Source organism: Lithobates pipiens, unplaced genomic scaffold, assembly GCF_037356315.1.
Source record: "Lithobates pipiens isolate NorthernLeopardFrog02 unplaced genomic scaffold, aLitPip1_a1.2 Scaffold_19, whole genome shotgun sequence".
Classification (NCBI taxonomy): Eukaryota; Metazoa; Chordata; class Amphibia; order Anura; family Ranidae; genus Lithobates; species Lithobates pipiens.
In genome coordinates, this window is record NW_027507764.1 from 199,559,301 (window position 1) to 199,576,798 (window position 17,498).

A 17,498-nucleotide genomic window follows, 5' to 3' on the forward strand; every position below is an offset into this window, starting at 1 on the left:
GAGCTACCAGCTTGTAGCCCTGGTTTGGGATCAATCCTGTTAAAAGTGGTTATTAGACAGAAGCTACCATAATCTCTCATAAAACTGAAAAGCCTACATATGATACGACAACATCTCCTTCAACAACCAGTCTCCGATATACTGATCACACAAGGGTTGTGATTTCAAGCAACCATCAGTTACCCACAACAAAACTGACAGGTGCCACACAAGGCTCTACCAGGTCCTCTTGCATGACAATCTGCTAGTAGTGCAGACAAGGACAGAGCTTGCCCCATCTCAAAACATCTAGTAGGGAAAGGAAGTTATAAAAGTAACACATCATAGCAAAACCCTGTAAGGTGGTGTATGACAGCCTCAGCCCAAGCTCCAACAAGCAACAAGGCTATGCCCCCAACACGTTTCAATCCACCCTGGGGTGCTTAATCATGTGGAACCCAAGGTGCCCAAAAACTTTACAGGGCTTTATACCCACAGCATCCAATCAGAATACACGCTGAACTGATTTCAGCATAGTGGTTCTTAAGAATAAGTATTCTTTTTACTGAATTAGATTCAACTTGATTATTGCTTGATCTGGCCAGTTTGAAGTACTCCAGAATCTCCCTGTTCATCTGCTCACACAGGTATGGCTGGCTATAAGGCCAAATCCTGGCCTGATATGAAACTTAAGGGTACCCTCTGAGCACTTTAGCCAGTCTTTACCTCTTCTCGGTGAACAGAGGGAAGGAAGGCCTTAACCATATGTGCACAGCTTCAGTTTATTTAGTAGGTTACATTAAAAACAAAGAGCAGCAGCTACAGATTCTCCAAAGGATCGACAATTGCCTCTGGCTGTTGTGACCTGGCTGAATCTTCCTTGCCAATCTGGATGGTTTATCCCTGAGATGTACAGGAGATGGTCTCCTGTTCCATAGTAATAAACATGCACACACAGATCATCCTGGCATGTTTGCAGAAAAAACTTGTGGCAGTTGGATCATACCTGCATATCTGACTGCCCGGACTAGCTCTGCTCTTTCCTGGAATCACAAATGATGTAAAAGTTATTGGGCAAGAGATTGGTGCTATTAGTTATTTATTAGGGAATAATCTGGCCAGCGGATGCTGCCTTTGACACACAGGCTGTAATTGTGAGATCATTAAATAGTGGTGAGAGCGGTGTCAAAACAAGTTGTACCTAAAGTAACACAAGCTAATAGTAATAAAATGCAGTATCACAATTTCCCTTCCTTATTTAATGTCAAAAATTAATGGGAAACTGAAAAAGCTTCTGACCCAACCACTGGGCACATTTGTAATATTGTTAGACTATATGATTTCACATTTAAAATGAACCAGGACTTTTAAAACCATAATAAGCCTGATTCTACTTTACTTGCCCACTGCACCGAACTGCAAATCGCAGCCCGTTTCCCTAAAATTCCTACGCAGCTACTGACTTTATGAAAGCCACATATGACAGGACTGAGGCATGGCAATTTGTTCTTCAGGCACTGAATACTTAATTAAATGATTTGCGAAAGGGGGGGGGGGAGGGGGGTGTCAGGTCACCAACACCTTGAAGTACCAAGTATTGATTAGGGCTGTAGTGGTAAACTAGAACAATAATGAAATGCTGGAGAGGTGGGAGCTTAGGTGCCTCATGATATTTTCTCCCCAATATGCCTGTCACTTTATTCAGGCTGCGCAAAGTAAATGTTTGCTTTAAACGTCATCTATTTTGGACCATTAATTTAAACATAACCATTCTTCACAATGATTGTGTAATGGTGTTATAAGCGATTATTACATCGGAATAGTATAAAATGTTAAAGCCCCAAACGTCCCTGCTTATGCCCAGCAGTACACCTATACAATGGATAAAAGAGAAATGTACAACAAAGGCTGTTGTAGATGATCCAAGTGGTATGGGCATTCACAGTGTATTTTCTAGAACTATAAATGACACATAATAGGAAGCATATGTATGAAAGCAAAATAGCTTGAGTACACCATCTAGAGTCTTACGTAAAAATATATACATATGTGAGATACACTTTCATTTCTACTAACATCAAGTAAAATTAGTATAACAGTAAATATTTTCGAAAAGAATAAAGTTACAGTATATTATAATAAAATTGTTTTAAACATAAATTGTAAACTGGCATTGGTATACACAATATTACAAATACTATTCCTTCTGAATGAATTTTCGTGCCCACAGATGTGAATGACAATGCATATGTACGCTCCAGAGATACCCCAAATGCACCCAAAGCTGAACCTTTCCACTTTAGGTTTTACACTCAGAAAGTAAAAAAACAAAAACAAAAAAAAAAAAACATTAAAATCATCCTAATCCTAACATCAGATAATCTTTTAAAATCTGTTACATGAAAATATGGTCATATGAAAAGCAAAAAGCTTTAATGGACACAGATCAAAGATCAAAGGCCACATGGAAGTCAACATTTCTTTAGCAAATACTTATTAAAGGCGTATTTATGCACTTGTCTGCTATATTGCATACATTATTCACACAGGGCCACAGAGTACATTGCTTTGTCCTTAAAGTGCATCCCCAGTTAAAACCTTTTCTTTTAGTTTTGGATAGAGCAGGGAAGGGATAAAACCCTTGTCAGGTTGTATTGCTATCCAACAAGACATATTGGGGTTGATTTACTAGGGCAAAAGACCCAGTGCAGTCATTTTCCCCAGGGCTTAGCAAATGCGGTGTAATGCTCTGCTGATTTCCATCATCCACTCATGTGCAAGCAAAAATGCTGTTTTTTTTTCTTGCACCTGATTGGGTATTCTTTATAAAGTGAAGCTTTACCATATTTACTAAGCTCTGGGGAAAATGAGTGCAACTCCACTCACAGTCTTTTTGCCTTGTAAATCTACCCCATTGTCTACCCAAAGACAATACTGAACAGCAACAAAGACAGAAATATATTTTTAGTAAAGTAGGGAAAGCTAGAAACCATGTCAGTTTTTTTGTTTTGTTTTTTTACATATTTACATCCCTATATATATATTTTTTGTCTTATCCTTCCCTGCTTTCCCCAAATCTTAAAGCAAAAAAACACCTTTGCCTGGGTTTACACTTTAAAAGAGATCTAGGAAAGGACTTTAGATACAACAGAATTCTTCCTAATTATTGCACATATGCTGTTGTAATGTTGGCATTTATGTATAGTAATTGTTAACTCTACCTGTATATTTCTGCTTATACTGTATATACACAGATTTTACAAAACAGATGGAGCACAAAGCTCAGAATATAGATTGCTGTATACAACTAGTCCTTTAATTTTCACAGGTAAGCCCAAAAGGGGATGCCTATCTGCCCCAAGGCATTACAGGTACTCGCTATATCTGCTTATATTCTGGTCCACAGTATCCATTGAATGTTAGAACATATAATGCCAGTTAAAGGTTTTTACTTTATTGAAAAGACCCCCCAAAAAACCAACAACATAGGGTGGCCCCACCTACCCAAGACTCCCCCAATAAGCAGCAATTAAACTAATGACACATATTGCTTGTCTTTCTATAATGATTTGCACAGGCTTTATGTCAATGCCGACATAACACTCAAAGCAGAACCAGCTACAATGATGTGATAGTGTGGTCACAGTAAGCACTGAAGGGCAGGGAAGGGGTCTATGCCAGACGTAGCACAGAGGGATGAAAAAAAGGGTCCTATACTAAAGAAAAATTGTAAAAACCCTTTTATCAGGAAATATCATCATACTAGACAGGAGAACTAAATGAAGGTCCTACCTCTTACTGAAATGGTCACTGCTGCAAAACCAACAAAATAAATCAGCAAGGCCTTTATCAAGGTAAATAAATAAATATCAAGGTAAATGTACGATTGCACGGTGAAATAACACTGGTCTCATTTACTTTCTATGGTTTATCATTTGATGTATAGTACATGGAATTACAGCAATGTCTGTAGAGCAAAACATTGGAATAACCAAATTCCTACAACTACGTATGCTAGCCTATTGTGTTTAGGAATTGTTGTTCTCCTTAGTACTTTGAAATACACCTAAAAGACAAACACTGGCCTGTGGTTTCCCCTTAAAACTAGATCACCCCCCCCCCCCCCCCCAAAAAAAATACTTGTGACCTGTCTTTTTTAGTTAAAACCCTCAGTTGCAACTGGCTGCTGTCATACTCACACTTTGATAAGTCCAAAAGTGTGCAGTGTGTGAGCCGCTTGGCTGCCTTTCCCCAAGGAGCCATTACCTGCCTCACCTAAAGCTTGACCTTTAGCTGCAGCTTTAAGTGGTTGTAAACCCTCACAGGCACCCAGAGAAGTGTCTGGCCTCGGGTCATACACAGAGATGAAACAAATCCTCCGCATAAGTTGTAGCTGTGTATCTGCAGTCATTTCTTCCGTGGATCATTCTGAAAACAAACGGGAAAGGATTTCTCCTTAGTTCTAGGAACATGGGATGGGGATCTGAAGCCTTCACACATCCAACAGCTCTGAGCCCTGATTGGAGGGAAGGGACACATCACCTTCACACAGTATGGTGAACAAGCACAGCTGTGGATAATAGTCATAGGCTGAGTGCTGCAGCTCTGTCCCACAGTGCCATTTTAACTCCTGGTGTCGGAAAAAGCTGCCAGAACAGAGTCATGCAAATAATAGAATAACCAGGCATCAGGGAGAAACGACCCTGACTGCTTTAGAGAGAATCAAGTACACAGTATATATATTCCATGCCTGAAGTTTACAACCACTTTAAAATTACATTACCCCTTTCCCCCATCCCAAGTAACATTTCATGGGCCATAGTATATAAATGCCAAATAAATAAAATAGGATTTTTGGTTTACCAGTAAAATCCTTTTCCTAAAATATAGTACAGGGTGCAGGATCATTATTTTATTTTTTTAATAGAAATTAGGGCGTAGGATCCTTAGTCATGGGTTTCATACAGCTACCTTGAGGTGACTGGACACTAGCATAAAGAAGGCTGCTGGCACATCCCTTATATAATGCCTCCCACTCCCAGAAAGACTCAACTTTGTAGTAAGCAATAGGGATCTGAACAGGCGGGACGGACCAGTGTCCTGTACTGTATTCCAAGAAACAGATTTTACAGGCAAGTCAAAAATCCTTTATCTTAACTGTACAATACAAAAGGCATGCTTGATATTCATAGACCCTGGGTTATGGGCTTGTACCTTCAGGTGATTGGAAAGACCCCCTGGGCACCCCTTCAAGAACCCTATCCCTGAGTCCTCAGCATTTTTGATTTTCTAACAAGTTAAAAATCCTTATTTCTTAGTTGTACAGTGTGGGAAACAGGATCTTCAGTCATTATGATGGGACGTCCAACAGCAAACAAATGCCAACAGGCCCAAGTAAACAAATGGGTCAAGAAAGGCCTGACGGACTCAGAAAGCAGCTTTTAGGAAGTAAAAGGAGGGAATCCAATTGCCTAAAAAGAGGCAAGAGCTATGAGATACAGCATATACCATGTCAAGACTGTGGACAGAAATTTCCTTGGGATGTTTTGGAGCAGAACATCAGGAAGGAATGTCCTGGTTGAGGTGGATGTAAGAGACCACCCTTATTATGAAAAAGCCTGTTGGCCTCTAAACAACCTTGCCCTTGTGGAATACTAGCAAGGGCTGGGTACAGCATCCATGTGTATAAACCCAAACAATACCAGTGATATATTTAAGCTTGGAAGAACTCTTACTCCAGTTGTGTCATTGTGATCTGATTCCAAAGCTACTGCTACCTTCTTAGATAATGTGTGTCTGGCTTAAGAGCAGATTCAAATACCAATTCAGAATGGGAGGCATGATTGCAACCCTTGCTATCAATGGCCTCTATAAGACCTGAGATTCTGTCCTTGAAATCAGATACTGTGGCAGAAAATTTGCTTCAGGATAAGAAAGAGGAAACCTGTGTGATAGACAGAGCAGCAAAATAGCCAGGGGACAGCAGGAGTCAGATTGGAGGCAAATATTAGAATAAAGGGTACTTGGGCCCCGTGTAGATAATCTACCACCTTTATTGGAGCTATGACCCAAGTCTGAGGTAGTGACATAATTTGACCCTTTTTCCTTGCACTTGTGTTTTGCCGTGCACCATTAAATGTCCCCAGAGGAGTACTCCTGCCCTCTACTACTGAGAGAGACAGGAAGGTCTTGGTGTCACTGGGCCAATGGAGGAGGGCTGGGAGCTGTTGACAGCTGGAAGGCACACCTAAAAAAGGAAGAGGCTTGGTTTGCAGACTCATTAACCAACACAAGAATGAGGTGTCACCAGTGCTTGATAGAAAAATCATCAGAGGGCACTTCCATAGAGAAGAGGTAAGCTTCTCTCAGTAGAGAGAAGAGGCCGATTACTCAAGGACCACAGCAAAAACAAAAACAAAGGCTAGCTGGGAGTGATAGGGCTACATAGGGGATAAGCCAGCAACTTTTTTTTGCGTTTAACCCATCTTAATGACTAAAGACCCTGTGTTCAATACCAACTAAGAAAAGTTCATTTTAAGGACCTAACAAAAGAAATGCATTTACAGCTGGAAAAATACTATGTATATGTACTGATTGGAATGAAGAGAGGATTTGGTGAACTAGTACGTGCAAGAGCCAGACTGTAGTATACTGTCACAGCCAAAAAGGCCAGCTATTATCAACAAGACAAATTAGTTCACTCTCTGAAGTCTCCAAGATTGACCATGTAAAGTTTTGTCTATACTCACATAGTCAAGTTAACTCCCCATGCTGAATTTTTATGGCGTATTAAGTCTAAAGCAGCCTACGATGGCCAGGAATCGTTCACTATAGAGTAACTTTATCCTAATATCCAATTTCTTGCTTCGTAGAAATAAGTTTCTTTGCCAATCAATATGTGACAATTACACAATAGGCCTTTTAGTAGAAAGAGGGTGTAAACAGCCATAATGTGTAGTTAGCCACAGCTACCACCTTTCAGCAGGTCAGTACAAATTATCACTCAATGGCAACTATACCATAATAAATAGGTCTAGGTGTTTCTCAGGTATGATTCTTTTAAATCCACAACTGCAAGATTGTAGGGTTCAAGTCAAGAGTATGTGCACATCTCACAGGTTCAATCAGTGAGACCATTTACTTTTTAAACATAAAGGAAAAAAAAAAAAAAAACAACCAAAAAGAAAAAAAAAAAAACATAAAATAACCTTTTGAGAATTAAAGGAGATTTGTGTACAGAGCATGATAGCATGCATAATGCAATTTCTGCTCTATAACTGGCACTGAAATGTATTCTTGTTATGTACCATTTGGCCTTTTTTTGGCACCATGGTACAATAGTCCCTTTCTCTATAACACCACTCATTAAATGGGATCTCTACAGCTCAATATATACACTGCTTCAAAATATTACAAGGCTACATAAAACATTGCTGGAATAGAACATCATATTTTTCCATACATATTTACACAGAATTTTCTCTTTGGTGCTTAGTCAATAAAACTTCTGCCAATTGAAAATATTTAAGGCAGCTTTATACAGATTTTCTTCTCTTTACATGTGGAATCAGCAACACTAAGCAAAACAATTGCAGCTCTCTGAACAATAAGAATGTAATGTATTTTCAAAGTTTTTCTTAGCAATAAAGGTTTGCATAGCATAGTTTATGTTACAAAAATGTCAGGTTACAAATATCTGTAAAATGAATTTACAATAAAATTAAAAACATAGCAATCCTGAAGAAAACTTTTTTTCTATTTTAACTTAAATTCCAACTTTTAACACCTTGTAAACATTATTTCTCAAAACAGTGGAAAAGTGTGGCAATGACTCCTTGGATAAAATGGAACACAATGGAGCCTTGCCAGCATTGGATGGATCTTCAATATCCCAAATCTCTGACATGCTGCACCCAGTCCTGCAAGACATGCATACAGTCAAATACATTGCTGGGAGAATGTGGTCAGTTAAAGTAAACCCATTAAAAAACAAAACAAAAAAAAAAACAAAAAAAAAAAACACACTTCACATGACTAAATAGGGTACATATAATTTTTGTCAAAAAAGTTGGCTTTAGATGTACTTTCTCATAATAAAAGGATACCCCCTTAGCCCTGTACAGCCTAAAATAACGTACCTTTGGTCTGGTGAAAAAAAACAAAAAAAACAAAAAAAACAAACATTCGACCCAATCAGAATTGATATTGCACAGTATATGTAAGCAAAAGTTTTATGTCCCGTACACACGATTGGATTTTCCGACAACAAATGTTGGATGTGAGCTTGTTGGCGGAAAGTCTGACCATGTATGCTCCATCAAACATTTGTTGTCGGACTTTCTGCCAACAAATGTTGCCTAGCAGGTTCTCAAATTTTCCGCCAACAAATGTTTGTTGTCAGACTTTGCAATCGTGTGTACACAAGTCCTTTGGACAAAAGTCCACGCATGCTCGGAATCAAGTACGAGCCAGAGATATAACTAGCGCTCGTAATGGAGATATCACGTATGTCATAATTGTTGGCCAACATTTGTGTGACCGTGTGTATGCAAGACAAGACAAAAACCCACAGTTTTGTTGTCGGAAAGTCCGATCGTGTGTACGGAGCATTACGCAGGTGTGTAGAAATGCTGTTAAATAAGAACAAAAAAAATTTATTCACATATAAAATGGCACTTTTTGTATGCAAGTCATGAGCAAGTCCACTTTCTCATCTAAACTGTCATCCAGCCTGATGCCTGGACTTTCCTGGCTGCAAGTTTTAGGAAGAGGCTTCTCATAGATTACATTCTAAAAGTGCCATTTTTTCTTACGTGATGTGCCAATTTACTTATGTTTTTCAGTACATTTAATGTTGCACTTCGTTTGGCGACCCCCCGTCCATCCGTCTGTGTGTTTTCTTGGTCCTGCAGGTGTATCCATTCATCTACCCAGTGTTCCTATCCTGGTCTGTCTGTGGTTCCCTGAGACTGTCCACCAGAAGCCCTTACTATGTGATGAGCCTGATTTTACCACAATGCGAGTTGTTATTGGTCTTTTCACCGCAATAAATACGTTAATATACTACACTCAGATTGCGCACTGCTGTTCTTCTTAAGATGTTTGCAATATCCTACCTGCTGAGTTCCTTCAAAAGCTGTGTGCAAGTTTACCTAGAAAAATTGATGCTGTTTTGAAGGCAAAGGGTTGTCACAGTAAATATTGATTTGATTTGGCTTTCACTTTTGTTCATTTACTTTCCGTTTTGTTAATTGATAAAAAATAAACTAGTAACATTTCTATTTCTGAAAGTTTTCTTAATTTACAGCATTTTTTTCCACACCTGCCTAAACTTTTTGCATAGTAGTGTATATTTCTCATATTCACACCCCTTTTATTGGTCAATTTTTCCTCACATTACCTTGTCCTTCGTGTGCACCATCCGTCTTCCAATATGAAGTAATGCACTCCCATTTTCATCAGGATTTTCTTTACTTCTTTAGCGGGTTTACGGCTGTACATTGAATAAACTAGTTTTGTTCGCTCTCTAAAAAATGAAAATGGAACATTCACTGGGAATACATAGCAAACACGTACATATGATTTCTAACTTGCTGCTTAAAGCGAAACTTCACATTGACTATTTTTAATACTTATGCTACTAGCATTACTAAGTAGATAGGAAGGTATATTATATTTGCCGTCTTTAAATCAGAGTTTAACACGCACCTGTTCCCCATTAAAATAGGGGGAAATCGTGTTTGCGTGTACTACTCCAACATAGGCTGCCACCGACGGGAAGGAGGGGACAAGCGCCACCAAAATAGACAGATCTACTGCGTTATGTCCACCATAGAATCTGGACCAAGGGGCAGGACTGGGCGTGACACTGAGCCGAGTACACAGGAGATCCGGCTCTGTCTATTTCGGCAAGGCTGCAGATGGACACTGATCAGGCTGCAGTGAGGAGGAATGCTGCAGATGGGCACTGCTAGGCTAGCTGTTCTTTGCATTTCTTGTCTTCTTACTCCCTGTCCTTCAGTCCTGTGATGTCTCTAATACTTTCCTCAGGTAGAGAGGCATATGTTTTTGCTTGCAGCAAAATGTGACTCAAATCACATCTGAGCTAGGTGCGCATACTGAGCCACAGCTTCTACAAGTAGGATCAGAAGGACAAAATACAGAATACATCCTGGTAATTATATCCCAACTAACACTGAATTCAGACAATAATGGTTCTCTATGCTGCAGATGGGCACTAATCAGGCTGCAGTGAGGAGAAAGGCTGCAGGTGGGCACTGATTAGGCTGCAGATGGCCACTGATTAGGTTGCAGTAAGGAGCAAGCCTGCAGATGGGCCCAGATCAGGCTGCAGATGGGCACAGATCAGGCTGCATTGAAGCTGCAGATGGGCACAGATCTGGATGCACTCTCTCGATACAACAATGTCCACAAGAGTCTTACCTCTCCGGGGACTCGCACTCCTGATTGGCTTTTGTCAGCAATTGGGTGCCCCTAGAGCAAGCTGTTTGCTGTGGGGGCACCAGGCAAGAGGGAGGAGACAGGAGTGCAGGCGTGGGACCAAAGAAGAGAGGGATCCAGGCTGCTCTGTGAAAAACCACTGCACAGAATAGGCAAGTATAACATGTTTGTTTAAAAAATAAATAAAAATAAATAAACTTTCTGGTTTCCAGACCTAGGCAAAATTATGTCATATATTCCAGGAGTCTTCAGGAGGGGAGGAGTGGTTTTCTCAGCTAAGCACACGCTCCTGCCTGCATGCCTGATCTAAGTGCAGATGGATTCAGATCGCTACAGCAGTGGTCTACTGCTGTATGGAAAAGAGGGGCAGAGAAGTAAAATGATCGTAACCCCAGAGCTGATTGTTTTAGCTTCTGGGATTACAGTTCAAGCTTACATGCCAAGGGGGGCCTGCAGGAGCTACTGGTAACATCTGACATTTGTAACATCACCGGTATAATTTTCAGTGCCAAAAGAAATTCTGCTGATCAATCCACTGAAAATTCCTACCAAAAAAAAAAACAAGACAAAAAAAAACTTACCTTAAACCAGCATCTTCATAGTGTGGGTGATTGACTATGGGGCGTCCTGTTGATAGCTTAACACTTGCCATAGTGGGCATTGCGCCAGCAAATACAGCATCTGGGTTACAGAAAATACACTGTTATTTCTCCTTGCCAGAGACACTTATATAGAATGGACAATGTTTGGGTAAAAGCCAGTTTACCTGCTCAGTAGGTTCTTAAGCTGTAAAATAAAACTACTGCCCATAGTTATAACCCACAGTAGCACAAGGGACATATTCAAGCTTCATGTGACAATGCTTTGTTCAGAGATGAACACAAGACCAGGAAAGCATGTTTATTGTTTTATACTTTTAAACAGAAGTGTGTATTTTATTTGCAGAACCTAGTATGCATGTGAATGTTACTCTAAGAAGTGTAAAAAAATTAATAAAATAAAAAAGCAGTAGACTTACTTGGTTTTGTACTGGAGTTGATCCATTCCAGTAGTTCTTCCTGAGCGATGTTGCTGAACTCTCCCTTTATATTTAGTTGGCTTTGAATGTTGCTGATGCCTTGTATCGACATCAATGCTAATAGAAGGATAACCACTGGATACTGGAATCTTTTGAAGATCCACCCAAACAGCTATAATAATATAAAAAGAAAAAACTTGAAAAAGCCTCTGCCATGTTGTACACATAAATGGCTTTTCAGTCCCATACCATATTCCTGTCCTGTGCTTTTTTTTTTTTTGTTCCCTGTATTTGGGGATCTTTTAGGGCTGGTTCACACTAGCAGCTGTCAGGAGGAAGGTTTCTACTAAACCAGATGACAGCAGCACAAGAGACACATTGCATTGAAGGTAAGCAATATCCCTTGTGCTGATGTTTTATTTTATTTTTTGTTTAAACCAAATATAGTACAAATTTAAAGTGGAACATTATACTAGGAAATAAAAATGGTTGAACAGGCAGGATTTAATGCAAGATACACGCTTTGCCTATTCAGTATTAAAGCTACTTACCTGCCTGTCTGCACGCACAGCTCAATGCACTAATTTGGCAATGCTAGAGCTGTCAGAACTCCCGTGCATGCACAGGAGTGACGGCATCTCGGCCCTGCCAATGACAGCAGCAGGAGATTGAGACCCGGAAGTTGGCCAGAGAGATTTTCAAACAGTGTAACTTTAGATGCATCTGACTATATCTGCAACCAATAAGCAATTTTTTATTTCTCTCCTTTGAGAACATAATGATCTTTTCATGGTCCTTGTGTTGTATTCATTCATTGTCTTTGTCGCATAAAGAAATTCCAAAAGTTCTTAAGCTGGTCATAGACTCTTTGAAATTTGGCCGGTTTAGCAGGCACTGGTTGAATTTCAATCCTTCTATGGGCAGACTGGTTGTACTGAAGTCCATCTATTGATCGACTTCAGCGCAACAGGCTTGTACACTTTTTTATTTTCATAAGATTACTGCAGCTGGCTATAGCTGCCAACAGTGATCATTGTATTCTGATCGCGGGGAAACCTCCCGCTATCAGAATACAATAGCACAAAGGGAGGGATTGGAGTGAGAGAGAAAGAGAAAAAGAGAGAGGGGTGACGGCAGGGGATCCCAGAAAAAGGGAATCAGGGCTACCCTGTGCAAAACCATAAAGCTTTACATTCACTTTAACACCAAATGAATCAGTGTAAATCTATTTTCATAATTAAATATATCTGTACACTTTTATACGCAATTCATAAATATATTCATGTGTCAAAACCCATGTACTGTCAAAGTGCTCCAAGAAATCGCCACCCTTAAGAAAGCAGTTCATGCTTTCTTCTGACCCCCAAACTCATGTAGACCACTTGTGTGGTCATATATGTCTGCCTCATTCAGTGATCTTATGGATACCAAAATATTGACAGAACATTCAGTCCTTTGGGTCCTGAAATTCATGGACACATACTTGCAATAGAAAAAAAGATTGAAAAAAAACCCCACCTATTTAATCACTGCATTTTAAAAAATAATTAACAATTGTGACCCTAAGGGGTTAAAGTTTATGGGTTTTGACAGGATAAAGAAATCTTGAAGAGGTTGTAATCTTCAAAGAACAATCTCTCTGTTTTTGAAAAAAGTGGATTCTTTTTTATTGGATACTTTGTTTTCAAGGAGGTCTGACTATTGATCTGGATGATAAAAAAAAATTTAATTTATAAGAAAAGCTTCTTATTCTTCTATTATTCACTGCATGTCAGCCAAAATGCTCCATGTCCCAAGCTTCTGCGGTATACACACATTATATATATATATATATATATATATATATATATATATATATTGCACATTTGTACCATACTTATTCATACTATGCATTTTGATTTACTTTGGACCCCCATCTATTATGCATGCAAGAATATATTTGCCTCTTACCGGTCCGGAGCATATGAGGGAAGCCATTACACACATGTGAGGTGTAAGAAACAATTTTAACCTCATTATTAAAATGGCAAGAACAGCAAACGCCACCAGTTGAAGGGCATGATATAACAGCTGTGAAAATATACAAAAAAACAAAACAAAACACCACTTTATTATTGGAGTACTGTAATTTATGAACTTTGTTTTCAGAAAATTTATAATGTTTGGGGGTTCTAGGTAAATTTTTTGCAAAAAAAAAAAAAAAAGATTTTTTTTTTTTACAAATATCATTTTTATTCAGGCACAAGAAATGGTCATGCCGCACCAAAACATTGCAAACATGACTACATTGGAGGACGCAGCCTCATCAACTAAGTTTTCATGAACATTTCAGTGTTAACCTCGCATCTGGCAATATATTGACGGCACTGATAAATGTTTACATACAAGGAAACTAATATAGCACATCACTACATAGCCACTGACGGCTACCCTTTCTTCTTTTCACTTTTTCTGTTAAGAATTATTAAGAGTTAATAATTAGAGAGACAGTGTAAAAGAACAACTAAAAGAAAGAGAGAGAAATCTAGTGGAAAAAGGCTAAGGGGAGGGAAAAAAGGGGGGGTGGGAATGGACATTGGGGGAGGGGGGGTAGGATATGGGGGGGGGGGAGAGGTCTCAGCTATGGGTCTGGTCCACATCTCTGTGTCTTTACTCCTAATCATCAGGTGTCTGGACTCCCAGAAGGGCTTTCCCCTCTTCCGAGAAGATAAACATATCCCAGAGACTCCACGTGTTCCTGAATACCTCCTGCCTGTCTTGCGATGAGAGGACCAGATCCTCCATTTTCTCAATGTCCTCCACCTTCCTCAGCCAATATGCTGTGGTCGGGGGGCAGGCTTGTTTCCACAATTGGGGGATGCAGGATTTGGCTGCGTTGAGCAGGTGTTGCAAGATCGACTTTTTATACGGTCGGACAGGAATTGATGAGAGGTGTAGTAAAAAGAATGCTGGGTCATCAGGAATCACGTATTCTGTACATTTTTGTGAGACGGTACGGACTGATGTCCAAAATTCTGTCAGTTTAGGGCAAGCCCAGAAGATATGCATAATCGTTCCTGTGTCTTCTTTACATCTCCAACATCTATCTGACATGCCAGGAAAAATAGAGCTCAAACGGCTAGGTGTCAAGTACCATCTGATCAATATTTTAAAATTGGTCTCTTGGATTTTGGTACATATGGACGATTTAACACAATGTCCTATCATGGTTAGTATCTGTGAAGTCGTAAAGGTACGGTCCATATCCGCCTCCCATTTGCTCATACATGGGAGATGTGGCTGCTCTTGGGGGGTGTTCAACAATACGTACGTAGTGGAGAGCACTTGTCGTATAGGTTCTGTTCCAGAGCAGAGCTCCTCGAAAGGTGTCAGTGAGCGAGAGTAACGCTGTGGGTTAGGGAGAGATTGGAGAAAATGTTGGACTTGTGCCACCGGCCAGAACGCGAGGCAGTACAGGTCCGCGGCATCCATAAGCTCCGCCATGGTGGGTCATCTCCCCTCTTTCACAAAGCTAAAGGCCCTTTTACAATTGGCCTCACGCAATGTCGGGAAGGCCAGCATAGACAATCCCGGAGGGAAACGTGGATGGCCCAAGATCGTGGTCAGTGGAGATTCCGTAGTCATTAAAGAAGCCGCCCGGGAAGCTCTATAGCATTGTCTCAGCGTGTTGCGGGTGCGATTTAACCTCCTCCGACAGGGAATCATAGCACCACAGTGCACTCTCTAAGGGGAATTCTATTTGATTGCTCTCTATTTGAACCCACTGTTTCAATTCTAGGTGGCGCCCCCAGTCTATGACTCTACCTAAATGAATCACTCTGTAGTATTTCCTGATGTCCGGCAGTGCCAAACCACCATACTGCTTCAGGAGGGATAACTGAATACGGGGTATTCTGGGTTTCTTCTGAGCCCACACAAATCTAGTGAACATGGCTTGCACCTGTGCAAAATAAGGGGGAGGTATCTTAATTGGTAAGGCCTGAAATAGGTATAAAAATTTCGGTAAAATGCTCATTTTTATTAGGTTGCACTGCCCGAACCAGGAGTGTAAACCTGTGTGCCATTTCTCCAGCAGTTTCCTAGTTTCAGCTAGCAGCGCAGGAAAGTTATGTTGATATACCCGTGTGATGTCTGCCGGTATGTGTGTGCCCAGATAGTTCAGAGTGGAGAATGTCCACTTAAAACTGAAGCTGTATTGCAACCCCCGGATACTACTCTGAATCAGTCTGACGCCCAAGGCTTCCGATTTGGCAAAATGTATTTTCAAATTGGAGAGTGCACCATAAGCATCAAATTCCTTAAGGAGGTTGGGGAGAGATATCGTCGGGTTTGTCAACGTGAACATCATGTCATCCGTGTACGCTGAGATTTTGTGCTGAGTATCTCCCACCTGTACGCCCCGAATATCCGGGTTTCTCCTAACAGTGGATAGAAATGGTTCCAGCGAAAGAGCGAACGGGGGGATAGGGGGCACCCCTGTCTCGTCCCATTTTTTTATACAAAAAGGGTCCGACAGGACCCCATTAACTTTAACTTGGACGGACGGGGTGGAGTATATTCCAGCTATCTGGATGATCATAACATCTCCAAGGCCCACCCGCTTCAACACCGAAAACATATATGGCCAGCTTACCCTATCAAATGCTTTTTCAGCATCAGTGTTTATAAAAACACTTGGGGTGTTCGTGGATCTTACAATGTGTAGTAGATTCAGTACTTTCGTTGTATTATCCCTCGCTTCTCTAGAGGGTACAAAACCAACCTGGTCTAGGTGTATCAGCTGTTGGAGGTGATGTGCTAGTTTAGTCGCTATGATTTTGGTTAGCAGTTTGAGATCCACGTTTAAAAGAGATATCGGCCTGTAACTACCGCATGACGTAGGGTCTTTACCGTCCTTGTGTATTACCGAGATATGAGCTCGTAATGTGTCTTTGGGAAGTGTCCCTCCCGTACCAACCTTATAAAGCTTGACTAGATGGAGTCCTAGGATCGGGAGGAGTGTCTTATAGTATTGGATAGTGTACCCATCAGGGCCCGCTGCTTTCCCTGGTTTCATCGCCCCAACGGCTTGTTGGAGCTCTGCCACAGTGATGGGGGAGTCCAATTCCTCCTGAGTTTCAGGAGAAATACAGGGTATCTGGGCTAGCTCGAGATATTCGTCAATCGCAGCTTGGGGGGGGGGGGGGAGTGGTTTGTGGCAGATTATATAGGCGTGAATAAAAGTCTTTAAATTCCTGTGAGATTTGATTAGGCAGCGTCACTTTATGCCCACTAGGGTTAACAATGTGGGGAATATAAGTTAATAGTCTATGGTCTCTCACCATCTTCGCTAGGAATTTACCGCATTTATCACCGGACTCATAACCCGTCTTACGACAAATTTGCATGGCAGCTTTCGCCCTGTAGTGTAACAAGTCTGTTATTTGCATTCGAATCAGCCTCAGTTCGGACTCAGACGCAAGAGATACATCATGTTTATGTCTAGCTTCAGCTACGGACAGCTGTTCATTACGTTCCCGTTTAATTCGAGAGCCATGTTTTATAAGGACCCCTCTGATCATGGCTTTGTGTGCTTCCCATAGTATGCCCGGGTCGCAGTCTGGTGTATTATTTGTGTGGAAGTAGGATTTTACCTCTCTCGTTACATCTGCCAGTACTTCTGGGTCATGTAATAAGCTTTCGTTCAAGCGTCAGAAACGGTGCTTAGGGGATGTTGTCTGGGACAGTGCGTATGTTAAAAAAAAACGGCGCATGATCTGACCATGTTATATTCCCGATATCAGTGGTGCATATTGCGTTCAGTTGCGCGTGAGGGATCAAGAAATAGTCAATTCTGGTGTATGTTTTATGTGGATTTGAGTAGAACGTATAGTCCCGTTCACCAGAATGTTGGAGACGCCATACATCGATCAATTGTTCTCTATGCATGGCCTGAGCAATACGTTTAAACTGGCCTGTCGGTGTAGAGACAGTACCTGTTGAAGTGTCTACTGAGGGTATTAGGGGAACATTAAAGTCTCCCCCAAGAATCAGTTGTCCC

General features: G+C 40.7%; 1 protein-coding gene across 1 annotated transcript in view; it reads right to left on the reverse strand.

Annotated features, from left to right (window-relative positions):
* Nucleotides 1-1,702: 1,702 nt before the first annotated feature.
* Nucleotides 1,703-17,498, reverse strand: part of DPY19L1 (dpy-19 like C-mannosyltransferase 1) — a 111,263-nt gene continuing 95,467 nt past the window's right edge. Inside the window, exons 19-23 of the mRNA XM_077491623.1 lie at nt 13,409-13,528; nt 11,459-11,630; nt 11,022-11,121; nt 9,380-9,505; nt 1,703-7,898 (exon numbers count right to left, since the gene is read on the reverse strand). Coding sequence (XP_077347749.1) covers nt 7,745-7,898; nt 9,380-9,505; nt 11,022-11,121; nt 11,459-11,630; nt 13,409-13,528 — 672 coding nt within the window. The 3' untranslated portion in view covers nt 1,703-7,744. The remainder of the gene's footprint in view (nt 7,899-9,379; nt 9,506-11,021; nt 11,122-11,458; nt 11,631-13,408; nt 13,529-17,498) is intronic.